We start from the raw sequence: 23,585 nt of genomic DNA, 5'->3' as shown, positions 1-23,585 counted from the left end.
TGTGTGCATGCGTGCGTGTGTGTGTGTGTGTGTGTGTGTGTGTGTGTGTGTGTGTGTATGCAGGAATCTGTCTGGTGGGAATCAGGGAGCACTATCTCTGGAGAAGAGGTAGGAGGCCCTCGGAATCCACCCAGTCCATTCTGAGAGTTGCTTCTTAGAGTGCAGGCCCTGGGTATCCCTGCAAGCTCTGCTCTTCACAAGTGCTCAACCCCTGAGACACACCCCTACCCTTAGTCCGAAGGACTCTGTCACCTGGCTCGGGTGAGATGTTCCTAATGTTCAATCCAGTTTCCATTTAAGGAGAGAACGCATTGTTTGGAAGAGCTGCAGTATGTGGTAAACTGCGTGACCATCGCACTTTGCCTTCTGGAAGGGGAAAGTTGGAGAAGTCCCCAGTGTCCTTGTTTGTTTATGGGATCCTGCCTGCCCTCCTTGGTCACTTTCCTGTGCATGAGCCAAGGAAGGGATATAGTAGTTCTCCCTGGGGAACATCGTGCCCACTGCAGGGACACAAGTGACCCTTGCCAGCAGAGTTAAGCACTGTATGTTCAATATTAGTAACTGCTTTTAACCTGGCGGCAGGGCGTGTGCAGAAGCCGTCTTTGGAGACTTTCAGTCTAACTGAGGAGCCAGCTGGACCCGAGACATTCAGTGCTGAGTGGCGTGGGCCATCGAGATACTGTGCACACCCCCGCTGGAACAGTTAGGAAAGGGGGAGGTTGCTGACTTTTTTTAGGTCTTTGAAATACAAAGGCTGGAGTGACTTAGAATATTAGGTGTTTGCACATAATGAGCCAATGTGTCTCCATATTGCTCCATGTCCCCGCTCTCCAAATGTGATGCTTTGGAATTACAGAAGAGGGAGATATTTCTGTCAAACCAAACCAGCCCCCGCATCTGAATCACACAGGGGCACTTTGTCAGAGGATCTTACCAAATGGCTCAAACAAAATGAACTCTTTGGGAATAATTTTTATCTTAGTAGAGGCTTCTAAAACTGAGCGCTATGTACTAACGCTGCGATAGGGACAGGGGTGGGAGGAAGAGAGGGGTATGGTTAATCCAAAGTAAGGATTGTGAAGGAGCCATACGGAACACCGCTAGTTTGAAAGCCCATTGAACGCGTTTTTGACAAAGTTTGAACAAAAGCGCCCCATATTAGTAAATGATGCTTCTCTCAAGACATGGGCCATTAAATGAAAGTCTCAGTGCCAGGCAACTCCCTTACAAGTTACTGGTCAGAGTGGCTCCAGACTCACACAAAACAACACCGCTGTGGCTCTTGGCTGCCCACTGCAACTGGATGGTGAGAGATCATTGCTGAATACACCACATGCTTTGGTTATAGGACATAGAGAAATCAACCTCAAACTGACCAAGACACTCCACACCGGCCGGCCGGTACAGGCTGCTAAGACATAACAGACATCAGTGTCTTATCCAACGTTGGCCCCGCATGCTACAATATAGACCCAGCCGTGCCCACCAGTTTAATGGCGGTAGGATCGTTAGTGGTGTTAGCCAAGTGTTGTCATAATTGGATTTGAGGCTTCTTCCATAGGGGGCATCTCATGCCTGATGACATGAGAAGAAGAGAAGTCGTTGGCCTTGGCAGACAACTGTTGATGTCGCTCTTTCTAAATGGTCACTTTGTCAGACTGCATTCTAAATATTTGTGTTTATATCCATATATCTGAGCTGCCCCTCTCCTTGGTCAGAGAAGCATCTTATTGCAGGGAGTTGTAGCTCACGCAGAAACCCTTTACTGTTCAAAGAGCTGAAGATAACTGACTCAGAATACCTAGCCACAGATAGAACAGCTATCTCGTACCCCCACAACCCCCAAAAGGCCAGGGACCATCCCGGAAGACGGAACAGAAAAATGTAAAAGACTGCCATGCAAGTCTCCTGGACATGACTTTTGCACGCAAGAACTCACCACAGCAGGGGCTGCCAGCCCAGGACTGAGTCAGTTAAAATTCCCAGCATGGAGCAGGGAGGGGCTCCCTGGGCCCCACCCCTAGCTGGCAAGTTATAGGCAGATGGAGGCTGCTGTGAGCGAGGGTGACCACTGGTGGGTTCTCCACGGCCCAGTGGGTAGACCCATGCCCACGTGCATATCCATGGGCAGCAGCGATTAGACTCAGCGGGCTAAAAATCATTATGTAGGGAAGGCATGAAGTTGGGAGGGAGGCAAGACGTGGGAGTCTGGGGGAAAATTTAGATCGGAGCATAGGGTGGGTATGGCCAAGATACATTGTTGCGTGTGTGAAATTTCCCAAGAATACAGTTTGTTTGTTAATGGGAGCAGGTTTTGCTCTCTGGTGAACGCTCTCTGTTGAGGCTTACTGAATCATAAAGTGTTTACCAAGCCTCTGCTGGGTGTAGAAATTAGGACATCAAAGATAAAAGAACCAGCTGCCCCCAGTGAACTCCAAGTCCAGCAGAGTGATGTGTACAAACCAGATTGTCAGTAAGTAGGGAAGCTTGCTGGTTACCCAGGGAGAGGAAGCATTTCCTAGGACCAAGGTGCTGGGAAAGGGGGCTGGTGTGTGTGGGCAAGGCAGAGAGCTCACGTTTCCCCTGGAGACCATACAGAACATTAGGTGTGACAGTCGGGGACACACAACAAGGATGGTAGGAGGGGATTTGTAGTACTGCCATGAATGTTCACTTTTCTGGACAACAAACTTTTTTTTTTTAAAGAAAAAGTATTCGTTGGTCTCATCTCAAACATGTGCCATGTGTTGTCTAATTAAAAACATCTTAACGAAAAAAGAAGTCTATGCTGGACTGAAGAGATAACTCAGTCAGTAAAACGAGTATGAGGAGTTAAGTTTGGTCCCCAGAAGCCACATTGAGGGAGCCATTATGACGTGCTTATAGTAACAGAGCTGAAGACGTAGAGACAGGTGGACCTCCACTGATTGCTGGCCAGACACCCTAGCCTCCTGGATACACTCCAGGCTAGTGAGAGATTCTGTCATTAGTAAATAATAAAGAAAGAAAGAAAGAAAGAAAGAAAGAAAGAAAGAAAGAAAGAAAGAAAGAAAGAAAGAAAGAAAGAAAGGAAGGAAGAAAGAAGCACCCGAGGGACCACACCTGAGATTGTCTTCCGGGCTCCACATGCACATGCACACACACATATGTGCAACCTCCCAACATACACACACACACACACACACACACACACACACACACACACACACACACACAAAGAAATCTGTGCCAGTTTTATAGTCCTTCAACTTTTTAAAAGCAATGTAACAGAGTCCACGCACCATACACCATGTGCACAGAGGCAAGACATTTGTGTCTGTCACTCAGCTTGTGAGATAAGAAGGCTAGAATCCAGTTCTACAAAGTTAATCCTTCCTAATGGTAGCATGGTCACACGTCTGCAGCCATGCGTCGATCTGAGCAGCTAGCAGTAAGTAGCTATCTGCAGTATTGTGCTGCCAGCAGCCCTGAGAATGATGCTGTGATTGATTTTTGATGTCTGCCAAGGACAGACAATGAGAGGGTGGTGCCAGGTGGTGCCCTTTTGCCTCATCTTTCCTTGTGGTAAAAATGAGGTGTCTTCTAAAGCAGAAGTTGTGGGTTGGTGATGACTTTAAAATGAAACGCCCAACACATTCATTTAAATTTATAGCCATTTACTGTATAGTCTAACACAGGCATTCCACGTTGTGAACACAAAGCTGGCCCTCACTGAGTTCCAGCTCTTGGAGGAAAAACACTGTCAGTGAGGAAATGAACCTACCTTAAACACCAGAAGCTTGTAACAGGATGGGAAACGTGAGCGTGGTTAAGCTGTGTGGTGCATTTTTCAGGCTGCCTGAGCTATTTTTAGATTAAGTTAAAATAGAAGCTAATTTAATACCTTTTTAGTTGCTAACATACCAAGGTGATTTCAGACTTATAAAGGCATTAAAACACTACCTCCATTTTTTTTTTTTTTGCTGAGTTTAAAAATACAGGCAAATGAAGCTGTAAGTTGGCCGAGGGGGGGGGGTATGATAATTTCATTATTTCTTAAAATCTTCACGTCAGCTCCAGATTCAAATGTCCTTCCGAGATGGTCCCTGGAAGGCTTTGCTCCTATGTGGGACAAACCAGTTTGCACATGTGTGTCTTATCCCGGGATCAAGCTGGTTGGGAGAAAACTTGGGAGTTGACTAAGGCAGGGCAACAGATGGACAGGTCACATTTATTGGCACAGTGCTCAGTATGTCTGAGAGTGAATCGTTGGTGTTAGGGACCATGCTCTAATCGGCAGCCTACCAACCTGGCCACCCACCCCACCATGGTGAACATAGAACCCCCTAGCCATAGTCACCTTTGTTTCTGTCCTTAGGGCTGAAGCCCATTTCTTCAGTCTCTTGCTACACATTATTTCCAGAGATTCACGATACTCCTGTCTGAGCCCTGTGCTCATGCATCTCACCCTCAGGGTAGTTCCTGCAGATGACAGAACCCTGGATAACAGTCCCGCTGTCCTGGGCCTCTGCACTGTTCTCTCTGACTCTGTCAGGTGGGACTTTCCTTTTTCCCTGTCAGAGATTGGACCTGCCTCCCCACAGGGTGACTGACAGGCCTGACAGCTGTCGCCTGAGAATGCAGCGTCTGGGAGGATAAGCTGAGACTTTTGATCTGCTGAGTTTCAGAGCAAGCCATGGGCATCAGGAAGAAGCACAGAGAGCTGGGAATTAGGCGGCCAGGCATCTACTTGGCCGGTGCCTTCGTCTGCTGGATGAGGGACTGACTCACACTCTGTCCACGGCCCCAGCCTCACAGGGCTTAAGTTGTGGCAGCTGTGTAGAGGGACATTGCAGCTTGGGAAAGAACATTGCTCTGGCTTTGCTGTGCGTGCTTGTGTGTGTGTGTGTGTGTGTGTGTGTGTGTGTGTGTGTGTGTGTGAGACTACACAGCTGGAATTGCCCTGTGTTACATGTGGCCAGGGAGGGTGAAATGGAGGGTAGCCAAGCCCATGATGGGTTCCCAAGAGTCCCCTTGTGATCTGAGGGATGGAGTTAGGGTGATAGTGGTTCTTCAGTCTATCTGCGCTCCACCTGGGAGCAGCACCGTGGCAGCCAGAGAGGATGAGCCTTGCTTTGTAAAAAGCAAAACAAAACAACAACAACAGCAAGAATAACCATGTCTGTCACCTGTACTTGGGCTGCCTCTAATGATGGGATGGTGGTAATGTCCCAGGACAGTGGGAAGCTGGCTTCAGCCCAAACAGAAGACTCTAATGGTTGCATCTGCTCTTGCCTACAGATCTTCCAGGGAGCCCCAAAGCCCCTCATTTCTCAAGGGCCTGAGAGGAGGCCACAGCACTCAGTCCTGTCTAAGAAGTTCTAAGAAGTTCTCAAATATTTTCCTTTGCATTCTGGGAGAGCGTAGAGTGCACTTCTCATGTGAGGGTAACTGGCTCCGTGTTGCCTTAGAAGAAGCAACTTCTGCTGTCTGCTTTTTCCCAGGAGGGAACTACTATGGAGCTTTCTCTTCCTCCTCTTCTTCCTCCCCCTCTTCCTCCTCCTCTTCCTCCTCTTCTTTCTCTTCCTCCTCTTCTTCCTCACCCTCTTCCTCCTCTTCCTCCTCCTCTTCCTCTTCCGTCTCCTCTTCCTTTTCCTTCTCTTCCTCCTCCTCTTCTCCTCACCTTCCTTACCTTGTCTCTTTTTCTCCTCATCTTTCTCCTCGCCATCCTTTCTTTTTGATTTTTTTTAATCTTATTTTACTTTTTGAGTATATGTTATTCTTTGGGCCTTATGTTTATTTTTGAACCTTCATGTATGTGTGCGCCCTCCATGGGTACCTTGGTATCCAGGGAGATCAGAAAAGAGCAGGAGGTTGTGAACCGCCCCTTGGCTGCTAGGAACTGAATCCAGGTGCTCTGCAAGAGCAACAACCTCTGCTCCACTTCTCTGGCTTTCCCCTCGGGTTTCTCCACCCAAGTTATACACCCTGGAAAGAACAATACTCAGAGGGGTAAGTGTGCTTAGCGGTACATGATGTGAGGCTCCTTCAGCCTGTTTCTTGGTGGCTGAACCCCGGGGCTGTGTTCCTGTTTCCACCCTCAGGTCAGAGCACGGCCACTGCATGAGGACATGCAAAACGGGCTGTGGGAAATGGAGGCAAAACCAAGTCCTGGGCAAGCCCCAAATCCAAGGTTGCTGGCTGCTGAGGGCAAGCTGGTTGCCTCCTTTGCAGCATGGCGCTCTAAGCCTCTCCCAGGATTGCTTCCCCTTCAGCTCTGTGACAGAGCCAATATGTTCCCAAAGGTGTTACAAGGGGACCTTGATTTATCTCTTTAGGACAGATTCCCCAGAACAGAAATGACTGACCCAGCAGGATGAGGCCCTACAAGGCTTTTGATATAGACTATCAGATTGCCTGCCCCAAAGGGATAAAGGTAGACTGGTCCCTCAAGCTCTTGGCCAGTGTTTCTTAGCATTTCCTGCCCTCTTAGGATAGACAGACACGCAGGCAATGTACAAGCTTTGATTTGAGCATCAGATTTTCAGTTACTAGCTCAGTGATCTTCTACGAGCTGTTCAACCTCGAAGATCCTGTGTCCTTCTCTTGTAAAACTGGACTATAGCATCAAATCCCTGGTGGGTTTGAGCATTAGATAAGAGTGGGGATAGAAACTCTCCAGGACCGTCTGCTAATCCTTCTGAAAAATGTGATCCTGGGAAACATAGGGTGCTGTTATGGCTTGAATGTCCTCACCAAAGAGCAAATTGAAATTTAATCTCCATCGGGAGGCCTTAAGAGACAAGCAGGCTGGGGACTCGGCCTAACAGGTAAAGCACTTACCTCAAAAAACACGAGGATTGGAATTTAGATGCTTGGAAACCCACAGAAGTGCCAGGCGTGTGTGGCAGCATGCCTGCAATCCCATCACTGTGGAGACAGAGAAAGGGGATCCTTGAGACAGACAAGCTGGATAGGTAAACTAGCTGAATCTGCAATGGGTTTGAATGAGAGGGCCTGCCTCAATATACACAATTGAAGAAGACACCAGATTTCAACTTCTGGCCTACACATGAGTGCACACACAAACATACATATGCATGCATGTGCATACACATACATACATACACGAACATGTACACATATACACACAAACACACGAACATGTACACACACAGAGAGTGGGAGAGGGAGAGAAACTTGCAAAATGAAAGATGTGGAGAAAGAGACAGGCAAGCAAAGTCTTTAAGAATGAGTTGAGCTAACCATGGATTCATGGGTTACCACCAGTGGGTCTGTCATAAAGCCACTTCGCCTCTGTCTCATGTCTGCTCCTCTCAGGGTGGTGTCCGAGGCTGTGTCAAGACTCATCAAAGTCCCCACTGACAGCAAGGCCCCCTACTAGATGCAACCCCTCAATGTCAGATCTCTCCGTAGAGCTATGAGCCAAATATACTTTTATCCCTTATAAACTATCCAATACGTCATACTATTCAGTTATAGAAAGAGAAAATGGACCAAGACAGAGGTCTTACTATGAAAACATTAGATATTTTTCCAGAGAAGACTTTCTGTCGCAGTTTATAAGTGGCACTCCAATGGTACACGTAGGTATTACCAGTCTACCACCCAGATTACATGGTTTCACACACTGGAACAACAAGCATAGTTCCTGAAGGCTAGGGTGAGAACGAGCAGCCACAGAGAGCATGCTGGGAGGTGGAGATGCACGCGGAAGTTTATGAGGGCTGCGTCAGGACTGACCTCTCATCTCCCTCCTGCTCTCCGAGGAAATCTTGGTCCCTGGACATACAGAGGTGCAAACACAAGCTGCCACGCATCGCTTCCTGGGCCGTTCTGTGCTGGGCACCGTGACGCTGAGCCAGCACAGCACAACACAAGAGACTGTTAAGCTGCTGGGAGAGGGCAAGTCGCACCTGAGAGCAGGCAGGTGGCACAGTGGGTTCCACAGATCGGAATTGCCACGGTAGGTGTCACGTGGTGCGGCAGGTGTCACGTGATGCAATAGGTGTCATGTGGCGTGGTGTCACGTGGCATGGTGGGTGTCACGTGGTGTGGTGGGTGTCACGTGGTGTGGCATCTTTACGCCACTGGGCCAGAGCCCAGCTAGCTTACGCAACTCTGAGGTATTGGCCGCGTTGCTTCAGTATTTCACACTGCTACACAGGTTCCTGAGGAGGAGACAGGGGTCTGTTAGCTCACTGTCCCTCTCCCTAAGAGAAGACAGGATAGGTAGCAACTGGGCCTGCAGATTCTAACCCTACATGAAGAGAAGAGGGTATAGACAACCTCCACAGCCCTTGGTGTCCTCTGTTTCTGTCATCACTGGCCACTTTTGTCATGCTTTTCTCTTTAGATTGTAAACTCCTGGGCTAGGGGGTCTGTATGAAGCAGTTTGGGGGAACAGGGGAAAAAGAGTTTTTTAGAACCACTTTCAAAAGTCGTAGTCTGCCTAGATTTTAATAATACAGAGTCACACCCCACACTCTTTCATTTGCTGCCTATCCTTGTCTGTCAACACTTAAAAGGTTGCTTAGAAACCGCTGGCTGTAGCCGCCCCGAGGCAGGCAGCCGGGCTTTGCTGAACTTGAGTCAAGTGGCCTTGCCAGGAGTTGCTGGAGTCTACTATTTTGAAGTGTCAGTTGTAGGAGGGCAGAGAGGATGTCACTAAACCCTTGGCTTTGTCACTGGGAGAGGCAGAGATCCCAGCCAAAGAGGCTGTGTTGGTGACTTCTTGGGTGGGCGTGGTCTTTACACCTGCCAGGTGTGGTTTCTAGCAGGGCATGCAGGGGGGCAGCACCGGGTGGCAGGGGTTGGGGGGGTGTTCAGGGACACACAAAGCATAGTGAGCCTGTCCCTAGCTACAAGCAGTATTTAGACAGCCGGGAAAGAGCAGTTTGAAAATGTATGGAGCCCAAGGAATCATGACAGGCTTTAAAGCCCCTTGCTCTTCAGAGTGGACCTGGGAACAGGAGGAGCTGTGTGGCTCGGATGCAAGAATGGGATTGGGTTGTGATATGTTTTTTGTTTGTTTGTTTGTTTGTTTGTTTAGATTTTTCTGAGATCTTTTCTTCCCAGGTTCTGGCCTTCTTCAGATAGAGAATTGCTTTAGGGTCAGAGCCTGGGCCATTAGCCCTGACAAGCTAGGCTGGGAACACCCTGTCCTCAGTCAGCCAAGATAAATTAATGAAGAAAAAAGGGGAGAGGAGATTTGTTTATTGTGGCCTCGCTGGGAAGAAGAACACAGAGATCCAATGACCTATCCCTCCCTATCAGGACCTTCGGGGTCCTGATAGGCGATTTAGGCTTAAATAGAGGCCTGGGGGGCATGCATAACTAAAGCCGTCCTGGCCGGGATGTGTTGTTACCCATCTCTGAGTCCGCCATTGTCTCGGCTTCAGTCTTTCCTGCAAGGTATCTGAATTGTCAGAACTGGAATCTCTTCCTGGGAGACAAATTCCTCCTCTGGGTGGCACAGGTTGCAGGTGAGGCTCCCGGAGGAATTCTGGTGTTCTGGGGAGTATTATTCCAATAGTCTGATAGCCAAAGGGAGGGGCTGCATGTCTGTTTAGGTCCTGTTCTTCCTGTAAGAGGACACAGTCCTGCCCCTCAGCCTCTGCCACCTCCCCGGTGAGGACGGTGAGCTGGAGTTTGTTGTGTTTTGTTCTCTGTGGTGTAGCAGCGATTCCAGTCACCGTGAGGCAGGTGACAACCACTCCAGACCAACTCCCCAAGGAGTCAGGCCACCCCCACTCCTTGCCCACAGGAGAAGGAAGTGCGTGTGCCTCTCAGAGAGCAGTAACTGCCCGGTGCCTGCACACCTGCCCAAGAAGCCCCGGGGCTCCGTGGTTGGCAGAAACCCCACTTCCTCATGGCTCAGAAGAGTTGCTGGGGGAACAGGGGCAAGAACTCGTGCCCAGTGCCCAGTGGTGTCCCAAGAGCCCCTTGCCCCTCAAGAGTGGACAGGGTGGCCCACTCTTCTTCCTGCTGCTAGTCCCCAGAAGGATGAGAGAAGCTGAGGCTTGCTGTACGCTCAGGAAGATGTCTGCCTTCTACCAGTGCGTCAGGCCTGATCCCAGGTGGGCCCCTGAGAACAAGGTGGTGAGGTGGGGGGAGTCCAGGGAGGCAGGCCACTTGGTCCTTGCCAGGGTCTGGGTACTGACGCCAGCCCTTCAGCACCTAGTGTCTTATGTTCTAGAATTCGGGTGATCTCCTGTCTTAAGGCTTTTATCCTGTCTTCTCCAGTTGTGTGAATTCTGGACCAAAATAATAATTTTCTGTGTTTCCTTTTAACACACACTCAGATACGAGAGAAAGGGGAAGGAGGGAGGGAGACACGCGCGGCTAGGTAAACAGAGCACTCCGTTCTTAGCGCCTCTTGCTTGTGCCTTGGATCTACAAGGCATAATTGATAAACCCTTGGAGTGGAGAGATGGGAAACCAGAGGTCAAGATGAAAAGACACTGCGGTTATCACTTGAAGCTCAGCATTAACGGGCTGGCTCCCGGCTGACAGCCACGGCTATGAAAGATACCCTGAACTCCTGTGCAAATAGCAACTCCCCCAGCCCACTGACCTTATCCCCGAAGGGTGTTTGGCTCTCAGTGCGTTGTAATTGTGTGCACTGTGTGCAGAGGGAAGTGTGGCCGTGGCTGATTTAAATTCATTTGCTCAGCATAAGTAAATACACTGCATGTCTCGTACCCCAGTTGGAAAATTCCTGGTATGTCAGCCCCCATCCCTGTGAATACCGTCTTCCGCCGCAGAAAGCCGAGTGCACGTGGGCCTTCACCTTTGCCCCTGCTTTAGAAGGAGTTTACTGATAGTTGCTTGACCTTTATGTCGGATTCTGCCAATTTTAAATAGTCAGGGACAGTGTGGTGGCCTGTCTTGTGAACAGGCTTTGGGTCATGCCTTCCTATTTATAATTCTCCCCACATGTCTGCTAAACCGCAGGAATGCCGGCCATACATATGTAATATCCTGGAAATCTCAAGTGTTAACTTCAGCAAGTGTGAATGTATCGTAATGGTTGTATTGCCTCAGTGTACAGAAAGTTAAAACTTAGCCGACTTGTCTAGACGTCCCTTGTGCCTGGATTCCAGGGTCCTGTCCATCAGACAGGTGTTCAGCAGTCAGCCCGTGACCGCTCTAGGCTCACATCTGCAGTGGTAAGGCTCAACTAGAGAGTAGCAGTTCTTATGTCAAAGGCATCTTTGCAGGATACACCCCAGTGTCGCGCCCACCTCGACCGGCAAGGAAGACGCAACACCGTTGGATCCTTCTCAATCAGCCTTTATTGCAGGAACACCTTATTGATGATACGGGGACCCCGAGCAACAAAGGCACTTGCCTTATATACAAAACAGACTGTGGCTGTAAATTTGTCCACTGGGGATTGGTGGAGCATGAAATAACCTATTTAGCATGAATATCACCCTGGCCTTGTAGGTGCTGGGGGTCTGCCAACACATGCGCTGTAGGTGTTTACTACAAACGACCACCGGATGTCGGCGCCATCTTTAGCCGCTCCCTACACCCCAGTGTTAGCATGGATTTATATTGTATTTCCCCAAGAATTATGCAAATAGAATTGTAAAGTTTGGAGCTCCTGTGCTTAGCTATTTTGGAAGTAATGGTTTGGTCATAAATCGTGTGTGTGTGTGTGTGTGTGTGTGTGTGTGTGTGTGTGTGTGTGTATGTGTGTGTGTCTGTGTGTTTGTCTGTTGGTGTGTGTCTGTGTACAAATTTCTTATAAATTTTAAGGTAACTGAATATATATAATATATATATATCCTATGCTATATATAATATTTATTATATATGTGTGAATGTGTGTATGTGTGTGTTCTATGCTAATAACCTGAAAGTGTCTAATGTTTCTACCCCTGGCCTTGTGGAAACTGTCATGCAATGTCATTTGAGAACTGAATTTCTCTCAGGTGTGTTTGTGTGGTAAAGGTCGCTAGTAAACACGATCCCTATATGACCGTGTGCTGGACCAGACCTATTGTCATGCGTATTCCACCACTGAACTTAATTCACCCATTTATAGGGTCTCCGAACACCACCAAGTCAGTGGTTATGCAATTTTCAGAACACAGTAGTCTGTCTTACATAAGGTCCTATTTGTGTGCTCATAAACGATGCTATTTATCTTGTGGATGGCTGAGCTGTTCTGTGTTTTCTTTGCACAGAAACACTCCCAGGAGCAGTGGTTCAATGCCTCATTTTCCCTCTGTGCCTTTGTCATCCCCGCCCTGCCCATAGCTGAAGGGAAGTCTAGGGACAGCCAAAGCCTCCAGACCAGGCTCTCCTGTGCCCCCACATTCCTTCACTCTCACGAAGCAGGCCATCAGAGCCCATCAAGGTGTGAGGGAAAACAGGCGTACCTCTCAGGCTAATGAACTAACTGTGGCATGACATGGGCAAGCACAGAGTCACAGATTTTAAAGTCTGCCCCTCACACCCAGGGATGCTAAGTGGCCTCGGCGGTAGAACTGTGTATGCCATCTCATTTTTAATAGGAAAGTTTCTTTCCTCTAGTGGATGTTGCTAAGAAGTGGCTCATTTGTTCGTTCGTTCGTTCGTTCGTTCGTTCATTCATTCATTCATTCATTCAGCTGTGTTCCTAGAGCCCCTGCATTGTGGCAGTACCCTTCTAGTACCTAATCTAATCCCTTTTCCTCCATAGACCTACCTTCAAGTGTACATACTTAGCAAGAGAGGTTTGACTTGTATCTCCAGGGCAAGCTTTATTGTTACTATTTTTTGAGACAAGCATGAATTAAAAGATACTAAGAAGCCCCAACACTGACTGGCAACCCAGTTCCTTTTCCTTCTCTGCAAGCCTCAGCAGCAGCAGCAGCAGCAGGCTGGGTGTCCTATCACTTCAGACCCTTGCTTAGGACCCCCTGTTGGTGTAGGTCTATCATGGCCTCTTCCTCTTCCTGACAGACAGGTAGGGAAGGGTTGCAAACAGCCAGGTGTCCGCTTCAGAACAGGCAGGCCTCTTGTTAGAGAGAGGTAGGCTGGGGTGATACCCTTGTCAATGTCATCGCCTCTGTGCCGTGGGTACAGCCATCCAGTCCCTCTATCCCCGAGGATAATAATATCATTAAGCAGCAAGCTGGCACTGTTTCTAGGCAGAGACTTCTCACAAGAACTCTGTGAGGTTTGCACATTCCACTTGCCTCGATAATGTGAAACTTATTTTTCTATAAAAAGGAGCAGGCAGATCCTCGCGCATGACTCACTAGAGAACAATAGTTTAAGTCATAATTTATTTTTGTCCTTTTCTTCCCCCAAGAGAAGGAGAGATTGATTAAGGGTTCTGGCTAGGGATCAGGTGCACTTCTGCAAGCAGGCAGCGGGTCAGATAATCACACAAGCACACAAGCACACACGCAACCAACAGGTCTTCTTTGTGATGCAAAGCAGGGATGCTTGCAGTCCGTCAGGGGAGATGCTGGCTCACCCGAGGAGCCTGCCAACCTTCCAAGGGACTAAGCTGAAGTCAGAAGGATGAGGAGGGCCAGGAGACCACCCTGGCGCTGGAAGCTGGAAGTACCCAGGAGGAGTAACATCTGCAAAGATTCCGGCTGGACAGATGTGTTAAATTCCTGGGGCTGGAGTTACAGGCAGTTCTAAGCTGCCTGATATTGGGTACAGGCAACCTAACTTAAGAGCTGGGAGTGTTCTTAACCGCTGAGCCATGCCTCCAGCCCCATCTAGTCCTTGTTTTGACATGTGCTTGTTGGAGACATTCTGAAGATTCCTTTCTTTATTTTATGTGAGTGCACTGACTGTCACTGTGCTCAGACACACCAGAAGAGGGCATCAGGTCCCATTACAGATGGTTGCGAGCCACCATGTGGTTGCTGGGAATTGAACTCAGGTGAACTCAGGACCTCTGAAAGAGTAGTCAGTGCTCTTAACCACTGAGCCGTCTCTCCAGCCCCTCAGGTTCTCTTTCCTAAAAATGCCTTTCCCATATCCTTCTGCCCCTCTGACAACAACTTCGTGGACATAATTGATACACTGCAGCACTAGCCTTTCAACACAGTATGGTAAATGGGTTTGAACAGTCGAGCTTGTGTGAACACAATGACATCTTAGAACATTTTAAGCTCCCCAGAAAACACCTTGTATCCATTGACAGTGATCTGCCATTGCCCCGTCTTCCCACAGTGTTCCTCTCCCCACTGTGGGCAACCCTTGATCTATTTTGTGTCTGTGTGATCTTTTATAACACTCAAAGGAACGCTTGTGATAAAGGCTTATGATGAACTCGGACAGAATGTAATAGTGTCCTAATAGCACTTCACTCCTGTTCCAGTGCACAAGAGAGAGGTGGGTCCCTTTCATCTGCCTTAATGTCTCTCTTACTGATTTGTCTTCCAATGGCTTAATTATAACGTGTGTCTTTCATTCGGACATAGCTCTCCCTATGAGGGTTGAACTCAGCTTCTTAGATGTCTCTCTTTCTTTCTTTCACCAAACTTGGGGAGTTTTCACCAAGTCCCCAATACTATAGCCCTATTATTCCATCTTTTTTCTTTCTTTTTTTTTCTTTAGTTTTGCATTGTCCTGATTTTGATCTCATTGATTCTTCTGCCCGCTTCATTCTGCATTTGAAGCCTTCAAGTCAGTCTTTCCTTCGGCCTCCTTATGCTTCATTTCCAGAATTTCTCTTCATCATCCATTTTAGTCGTTACTTTGGTGCTACTCTTGTGGCGTTCTCGTGCTCCACGCCTCTCGTTAGCTTTCGAACCCCATCCAGACGGTTGTGTAAAACCTTTGGCGTAGCCAACACCGGGTCGTCTTCAGAGGCCTTTCGGTTGGCTTGTTTTTATTCTCTGAGCGTGTTTCCCGTTCCTTTTCGTCCTGTGTAATCTTGTTGCTAACACTGACCATCAGTCATTTTGGTCCCACGGTATAGTAAGTAATTCTAGAACTTAGAGGTCTGTTCTGTTGCTGGGTTTCTGTCTTTTTTGTTTGTTTGTTTTCTTTTGTCTGTTGGCAACTCTTGTCGTTTGGTTTCCGGAGGCCGTCTGTATTGATGAGCGTTGTGTGGCGTGTGTCTGCATCTCCTCCTGGGCTCACACAGTGAGGAATGTCTGTGACTTGTGCATAGTTTTGAAGGACCTAATCTTTAATGTTGATCTCGCACTCGGGACCAAGAGTTTTCAAAGTAAATGAGTGGGAAAGGATAGACCAGGTAATCCATGCTTGCCGTGGGCCTGGGGAACTGGCACACGAGTGGGTGCTCCATTGCTAAGAGCAGACCATGATTGAAATTAACTATTTTCTCTTGGAATCTGTAAGCCTTTATTAGACTACAAATCCCAAATAGTTTCACCCAACAGATCCTGCCTTTTGTAATCGCTCCCTTCTTCCTCCTCCATATTCCAGAACCCTCTATGGCTATAATGCTTCCTTTCCCTTTTCCTTGGTGCCTGGGATTGGTGTTGCCACCATATGGTGATTTTTTGTCTGACAAACTTTTCCGAAGTGGCCTTGGCCCCTGCCATTTTCACCAGCGGTGACTGCATGCTTTCGTTTCTTCACCTGTGTCCACATATGTGTTGTCCTTGTCTTTGATGGCAGCTGTTCTAGTGAGAAGGTGGTGGCTCGCCGTGGTCCTGACTTGTGCTGTGACCAGTGAATACCATCGTTAAGAATACTTCCATGGGCCTCCTCTCCAAGTTCCCATTCAAACCCTTGGTTTTTAAATGTAGTGGTTTGAATGCACTGGCGTAAGAATTGCCTTTATATCCTGTGTATTATTCCCTTATCAGATGCATGATTGGCAAATCTGTCTCTTACTTCCTCTGTTGGCTTTGCACTTTTGTAGTTCTTTGAGACAAAGATGTATCACTTGAATGAAGCCAAAGCTTGTTACTCTGGGCATCTCATCTGAGTAATTATTGCCCAGCCCTCGAGCAGAGACTCACTACTGCTCTTCTAAGAAGTTCAAATGCACCTTTGGCATTTAGATGCAGATCTATGAGCCCCTCTATGTAACATGTATGTTGTGAGGTCAGAGTTTGCAGGCAGATGTCCCAGTGCAAGTTGTTGAAAAGATTGTCCTTTCCACATTGATTCACCTTGCATCCTTGTTAAAAATAGTTGGCTCTCATAGCATGCATTTGCATCTGACTCCAGTGTCTAATCTCTGCGTCTATGTCTGTCAGTTCAGTGCAACCTCATTACAGTAGCTTTGCAAGTGGTTTTTTTTTTAAGACTTGAGTGCATGTCTGTGAGTCTGTGTACACATGTGTATGGTGTTTATGCTGCCCATGCCTTTGCACACGGAGACCAGAGCTGGAGTTACCAGAGCTGGTGGGAACTGGGATTTGAACACTGGTCTTTATGACTGTGCTGCAAGGGCTGTCAGTCTCTGGCCATCTTTACAGCCCCTTTGATAAGATGGAGAGCAGAGGGTGTTTTATTCTTATTTTTCAAGATAGTTTTTAATATTCTAGGCTTGAAACATTTTTAATTGAGTAAGATCATTGAAAAATAGTGGTTGTATATAGTGAATTTTCAAACTTTCTACCAATTATAGAGACTTCTGGTTACTGTCATAATTGAATCATCTCTCCATTTTATCAGTTTTTGCTTCAAGAACATATGGGTTCTCTTTTTATATGACTTAGCCTTCATGTTTATGATAGATGTATTTTCTTTTTTTTTTTTTTTTTTTTTTGGTTCTTTTTTTTGGAGCTGGGGACCGAACCCAGGGCCTTGCGCTTCCTAGGTAAGCGCTCTACCACTGAGCTAAATCCCCAGCCCCGATAGATGTATTTTCTTGATAGAGTGATAGAGACATTTTCTTGGCCAGTTTAGAATATTATTTAATTCACATGTGATTGTATTTTTACATCTGACTTCCTTAATTTTTGTTAGAAAACATAATTCATTCCACTTTAACCCTTTTAAGTGTGTGTAGCCTTGTTAGGTCAAAGTGTGGTGAGTCCTAGAGTCTTTATGTGATCTCCAGGAGGCTCTGTACTCTGTTGCTATGTTTTTTGTTACCAGGTGGGGTGATCTATTGATTCCTGTTCAGTCTAGTTCATGTTGTTCTTCAAGTCTTTTATATCCTGTTGACAGACCGCCCGTTTGTTCTAACAGTTATTAAAAATCAGGTGCTGGCCTGCACATCCACATTTATAAGTCACTGAGTCAATGTAGGTGCCAATCAACAGCTGCATTGAGGGGTGTGTGCATGTGTGTGTAAATGTTCACGTGTATACATGTGTGTTTATGTATGTATAAATGTGTTCATGTGTGTGTATGTGTTTGCTTGTCTGTTCATGTGTGAGTGTGCTTGAGTGTGTGCATGTATGTGTGTGTGCATGACTGTGTGCACGTTTGCACATGTGTTCATATGTGCATGTATATGTGCATATGTTTGCATGTATGTGCATATGTGTGACATGTATTTATATTTTAGTGATGTGTGTAACATACCCTTAGAAGAACAAAGTCACGTTGACTTGTGCTGCATGAAATAACATGAAAGTGTGGTGACACATGTCTATATTCCCAACACTTGGTCAGTGGAGACAGGAAGACCAGGTATTCAAGGCCAACTTAAGGGGTTGGGGATTTAGCTCAGTGGTAGAGCGCTTGCCTAGGAAGCGCAAGGCCCTGGGTTCAGTCCCCAGCTCCGAAAAAAAGAACAAAAAAAAAAAAAAAGGCCAACTTAAGTTATGGACAGATTTGACGATAGCTTAGGCTACTAGAGACCCCACCCTTACTCCCAACACATGCACACATGCACACACACACTCACGCGGTGCACAAATGCACAAAATATATGTTTTCTCTTATGTATAGATCTTTTTTAAAGATATAAGACTAGACAGGCGTGGTAGTGCACACCTTTAATCTCAGTGTGAGTTCAAGGCCAGGCTGGTCTACAGAGGGCGTTCCAGGACAGCCAGGACTACACAAAGCATGAGACTGGAAGGAGGTTCCGTGGATGGTTAGAGTAAGAACCCATGGCTGGTGGCAGGGAATGTTGATCACAGTATCTTATGTCCACACATGAAGTGTCCTAATGAAACCCGGTAGTTTCTACAGTGAATATATACTAATGAAAGTGATCAAAGAGATCACCATGTATTTACTATGTTTTCCTGATAGTATAACAATTCCATTCTTATAAATTGTCTCTCTTTAAGAATGTTCTTGCTCGGGGTTGGGGATTTAGCTCAATGGTAGAGTGCCTGCCTAGCAAGCACAAGGCCCTGGGTTCAGTCTCCAGCTCCAAAAAAAAAAAAAAAAAGAATGTTCTTGCTTTAGGATTTATTTTGTCTCTTTTTAGTAGAGCCACTCCGCAGATTGTAGGATATGACATTTTATTTTCAACCCCTCTATACTTGTGAGACTAAATTTGTTTTTCATTTTGATGTAATTTTTATTTTATGTGTACCAGTATCTTGTCTGCATCGATGTCTGTGTAGCACTTAGGAAGGTATCTGGTCACTATGGAAGCCTGAAAAAGGCATCAGATCTTTTGGAACTGGAGTTCTATACAAATGGTTGTGAGCCACCATGTGGTCACTGGGAATTGAACTCAGGACTTCTGGAAGAGCAGCCAGTGCTCTTAACCACTGAGCCATCTCTCCAGCCCCTAAACATGGTTGGTTGGTTGTTCATTTGTCTTACGAAGTCTACAGTTTCTCCCCTTCAAGTGACTAAATCCACTTGCCTCACTGACATGGTTAGCCACACCATTCACCTCTCCTTTCCTCGTTTATTTAGTGAGTGCTTTGTCCCTCTGTGATACTTCACTTCCCCTTCACTCTAAGGTCTAGCTCGCCTTTGACTACTGTGCTGATTTCTACCTACATTTTCTTCCATTATTTATAGTGGTTGATCTAGGCCTTACAAATGCATATCCTAACATATCGTCTTAGTCAGGGTTCCTATTCCTGCACAAACATCATGACCAAGAAGCAGGTTGGGGAGGAAAGGGTTTATTCAGCTTACACTTCCACATTGCTGTTTATCACCAAAGGAAGTCAGGACTGGAACTCAAGCAGGTCAGGAAGCAGGAGCTGATGCAGAGGCCATGGAGGGAAGTTTCTTACTGGCTTGCTTCCCCTGCCTTGCTCAGCTTGCTTTCTTATAGAACCCAGGACAACCAGCCCAGGGATGGCACCACCCACAATGGGCTGGGTTCTTCCCCGCTTGATCATTAATTGAGAAAATTCCTTACAGCTGGATCTCATGGAGGCATTTCCTCAAGGGAGGCTGCTTTCTCTGTGATATCATCAGCTTGTGTCAAGTTGACACACAAAACCAGCTTCATTCTTATATTTCACATCTGTCTGTGTGTGATGTGTGTGCTCATATGTGTGTGGGTGTGGGTGGATGGGTTGGGGGACAGCACATATGTGCATACAGAGGCCCATAAGTGCCGCCGGAAGTCTTCCTCTGTCACTCTTGACCTTACTCATTTACACAGGGTCCTAGTTAAACCCTGAGTTCCCGTATACCTCTAGTCTACCCAGATAGTTTGTTCCAGAGATTCTCTGCCTCTGCCTTCAGAGCACTGGGTTACAGACAGCCTCCGTGCACATCACATGTTTACATGGACTCTGGAGAAGCCGGGGCTCTCACGGGTAGATTGATCTCTTCGTCGAGCCGTCTCTGCAGCCCCCCTCCCCAGTTTCATTCTTCACAGTTCAGCCCCCCCACCCCCACTCTTCTATTTCTGCTGTGTATATTGCGTCTGTGTTTACCGCAAGCCTAGCAATTGCAACATGGTAGCGAATCCTGTGTCTCTTAAAGGAGCTAAGGGGGGAAGGAATAAAACTAATCTATGGAGAAAAAGAAAAAAGAGCTATCTACTGTCTCTTCCCAGTTTCGGTTTCCTGTTGTCCTGTGAGTCAAGATTCTGTCTCCCCGCTCACAACCATATGGCGGGTGGAGTAGGTCGCCTCCCTTGCTGAAGGCAGACTAAGGATTGTTCAAACATTGCTATGGAGATGCAGAAAGATTTATCATATCTCAGGGTATGGTATGTTCCATGTGTGGTCATACGGGGCAGCTTATGGGAAACAGGCTCAGCCAAATAGGCTAGTGTAGTTAAAAATATATTATATATATTTTTAAAATTATATATATATATATATATTAAACATCCCAGCACGTGGTCTCGGATGAAAGACACACCCACAGCCTTTGTGTTTAATATGCCTGAGGCAACATAATAACTGGACAGCTGCCTACCCTCCGTGCTATTAAAATCTTAACCCAAGTTATTATTCATTATGTTTTATCGAGGCTGCTCTTAGCACTAACTGGACAACCTATATGGCAACCATACTTTTATGGCTCTTCTAAGCCATAGTGCCTCGCCTTTCTCCACTCCTATGCATTCTTCTTCTATCCCATGGCACCTCTTCCTCCCTCTCCTCTCCTTCTTCTCAGCCCACCAAAACTCAACTCGACCTACATCTCTTCTCCCCAGCTATTGACTAGTGACATCTTTATGTACCAATCACAATCAACTGGGACAGGGTCATTCAGTGTCTTACAAACGGACTCTCTTGTCTTTAGAACAACCAGCCGGAAGGGCCCCCAAATTAACATTAAAATAGAAATAGCATTAGGCCAGCCCACTGCAGGTGAGGAAGTGAGTGTGTGTGGACCTGCATCGGAGGGGTCAGGCTTCACACAGAGGCATGAGGGGACTTGACTCATCCACTGGGGTCTCACTAGGTCAGGGTGTGACAAGAAGGGGAGTGTATCACAGGACGCAGCCTTATCACGCAGGTCCACACGGGTCTCTCAGGCTTAGTATTCGCAGATCATTTGCCAGTGAGGGGTCAGGGAAATGATGGTTTTCAAAGATTTGTTTTTATAATGTTTCCAAGGTGTGTGTGTCTGTGTCTGTGTGTCTGTGTGTCTGTGTGTATCTGTGTGTCTGTATGTCTGTGTGTGTGTCTGTGTGTTTGTGTGTGTGTCTGTGTGTGAGTGTGTCTGTGTGTGTTATGTGTGCAAGTGTGTCTGTGCGTCTGTTTGTGTGTCATGTGTGTCTGTGTATTTGTGTGTGTATGTCTGTGTGTCTGTGTGTATGTGTCTCTGTATGTCTGTGTGAGTTGTGTCTGTGTGTGTTTGTGTCTGTGTGTGTGTCTGTGTTATGTGTGTGTGTTTGTGTCTGTGTGTGTGAGTGTGTCTATGTGTGTCTGTGTGTCTGTGTGTGTTATGTGTGTGTGTTATGTGTGTGTGTCTGTGTTATGTGTGTGTGTTTGTGTGTGTGTGTCTGTGTGTTATGTGTGTATGTGAGTGTGTCTATGTGTGTCTGTGTGTCTATGTGTGTCTGTGTGTCTATGTGTGTCTGTGTGTGTGTCTGTGTGTCTGTGTGTCTGTGTGTGTGTTATGTGTGTGTGTCTGTGTTATGTGTGTGTGTTTGTGTTATGTGTGTCTGTGTTATGTGTGTGTGTTTGTGTGTGTGTTATGTGTGTATGTGAGTGTGTCTGTGTGTCTGTGTGTCTATGTGTGTCTGTGTTTGTGTCTGTGTGTGTGTCTGTGTGTCTGTGTGTGTTATGTGTGTGTCTGTGTTATATGTGTGTGTTTGTGTGTGTGTGTTATGTGTGTATGTGAGTGTGTCTATGTGTGTCTGTGTGTCTATGTGTGTCTGTGTGTCTATGTGTGTCTGTGGTTGTGTGTTATATGTGTGTTATGTATGTGTGCTGTGTGTGTGAGTGCCTGTGTGGTGTGTGTGTGTGTGTGTGTGTGTGTGTGTGTGTGTGTGTGTGTGTGTAAGCTCTCATATGCCCACACAGTCCAGAGCAGGTTGTCACATCCCATGGAGCTGGAGTTACAGGCAGTTGTGAGCCTACTGCCGTGGGAACCAAACTCAGATCCTCTCTAAGAGTTGTATGTGCTCTTAGCCGTTAAACAGTCTTTCCAACCTCTGAAGTTTTAAAAGTTTACATTTTACCTTATATTCCTCTTTTATTCTGTAATTGTCAGATGTGTCACATTTCAATGGGGGTATCCCTGATAATAACATTTGAAATATCATTCTGCACAGCTGCTGTTTAAATCAGTTGGAAGGAAGAGGGAGAAGATGTATCCAGGCATGTGTTTTCTGTTGGAATTCCCCACAGAATTCCTGTTGTTATTTATGTTCTGTGGTTCTGTGTGTATGGATTCATGTTACTGTCTGGTGTTTCTTTAAGCTTGAAGCACTGAGTAGTGACTGTAAGGGAGGAACACTAGCAAGAAGTAATCAGGGTTTCACTTGAATGCCTTTATTTTGATTTTTAAGATTAACCTTTTTAGATTTTTATTCAGATTGTTGCACCAAGTACATGCAATGCTCACAGAGGCCAGAGGCGGGTGTCATATCTCCTAGAACTGCAGTTACAGACCACAGTGAGCTGGCATGTGGATCATAAGGGGCCAGCCCTGGTGCCCTGGAAGGGCAGCCTGTGCTCTTAACCAGTGAGCCATCCCTCCAACCCCCTTGCTAATATTTTTTGGATATTTTTTATTCGATATTTTATTTATTTACATTTCAAATGTTATCCCCTTTTCCTGTTTCCCCTTTGGAAACCTCCTATCCCATCCCTCCTCCCCCTGCTTCTATGAGGATGCTCCCTCACCCACCCAACCACCCACCCACCCACTTCCTCCCACCTCCCCACCCTGGCATTCCCCTACACTAGGACATGGAGACTTGGCAGGACCAAGTGCCTTTCCTCCCGTTGATGCCAGATAAGGTCCATCCTCTGCTACATGTGTGGCTGGAGCCATGGGTCCTTCCATGTGTACTCTTTGATTGGTGGTTTAGTCCCTGGGAGCTCTGGGGGTCTGGTTGGTTGATACTGTTGTTGTTCCTATGGGGTTGCAAACCCCTTGCTAATTCTTAATAGATCATTGTCTATAGAGAGTTAAGACTGAGCCCCTTCGTGTGAACTGCGAGAGCCTCTTGACAGTTTAGCCTTGCCCATCGCCACACATGAGTGTCAGTCTCTTATCCACACACGCTGTTCACTCAGCAGCGCTTACTTACTTAGATTGTTGCGTTCCTTTAAATCAATTTAAAGAAAGAAATTGGACTCTGGGTTTTCTCACAGAGGTATCCTGCCCACTGTATGTTGTACTACTTTTCCTCCTCCGTGCTAAGAATTTCTTTGACCTTCTCTCACATATCTCCTGTGAACATATTCCTAAGCGTCCACTTGCCTAAATATTTACATCTACGCATATATTTATTTATAAACGCTTCATTGCTGACATTGTTTTTCTGGGTTAGATCACCTGCTCGGTCCGTGCTCACGACCTTCCTCTCGTTTTTAGGAAGGTAGGGTCTGTCGGTTTATCTGATGCCTGTACAGACCACTAGGTGAATGTTTTACTTAGGAAATGGCACTTTCAACCTTAAGGTCTGCGTTTCTTATATTCTCATGTTTTTCTTTCAGTTCAAATGTCTATTTACTCCTTGCAACCACGAGCTTCTCCACAGTCCTCAAAGCAACTTCTTTCAAATCTTTGTCTATTCCCTAAGCAATTGGTCACTTGGGCTCACTCTCTGTGAGTAATAGTCTTCGTCTGAC

At 46.6% G+C, this 23,585-nt stretch overlaps 1 protein-coding gene across 13 annotated transcripts in view; it reads left to right on the top strand.

Annotated features, from left to right (window-relative positions):
- Positions 1-23,585, top strand: part of Cracdl (CRACD like) — a 116,413-nt gene that overhangs the window by 46,576 nt on the left and 46,252 nt on the right. For 2 of the 13 annotated variants that reach the window (XM_087565170.1, XM_087565169.1), the window contains exon 1: positions 9,670-10,079. In XM_087565170.1, the coding sequence (XP_087421296.1) occupies positions 10,006-10,079 (74 nt within the window). In that variant the 5' untranslated portion in view covers positions 9,670-10,005. 13 annotated transcript variants of the gene reach the window in all.

The sequence above is a fragment of the Rattus norvegicus genome, chromosome 9 (assembly GCF_021556685.1).
Source record: "Rattus norvegicus strain SHRSP/BbbUtx chromosome 9, alternate assembly SHRSP_T2T, whole genome shotgun sequence".
NCBI lineage: Eukaryota > Metazoa > Chordata > Mammalia > Rodentia > Muridae > Rattus > Rattus norvegicus.
The sequence above is the reverse complement of the archived record's forward strand: the minus strand, read 5'-3'. Positions and strand labels throughout refer to the sequence as shown.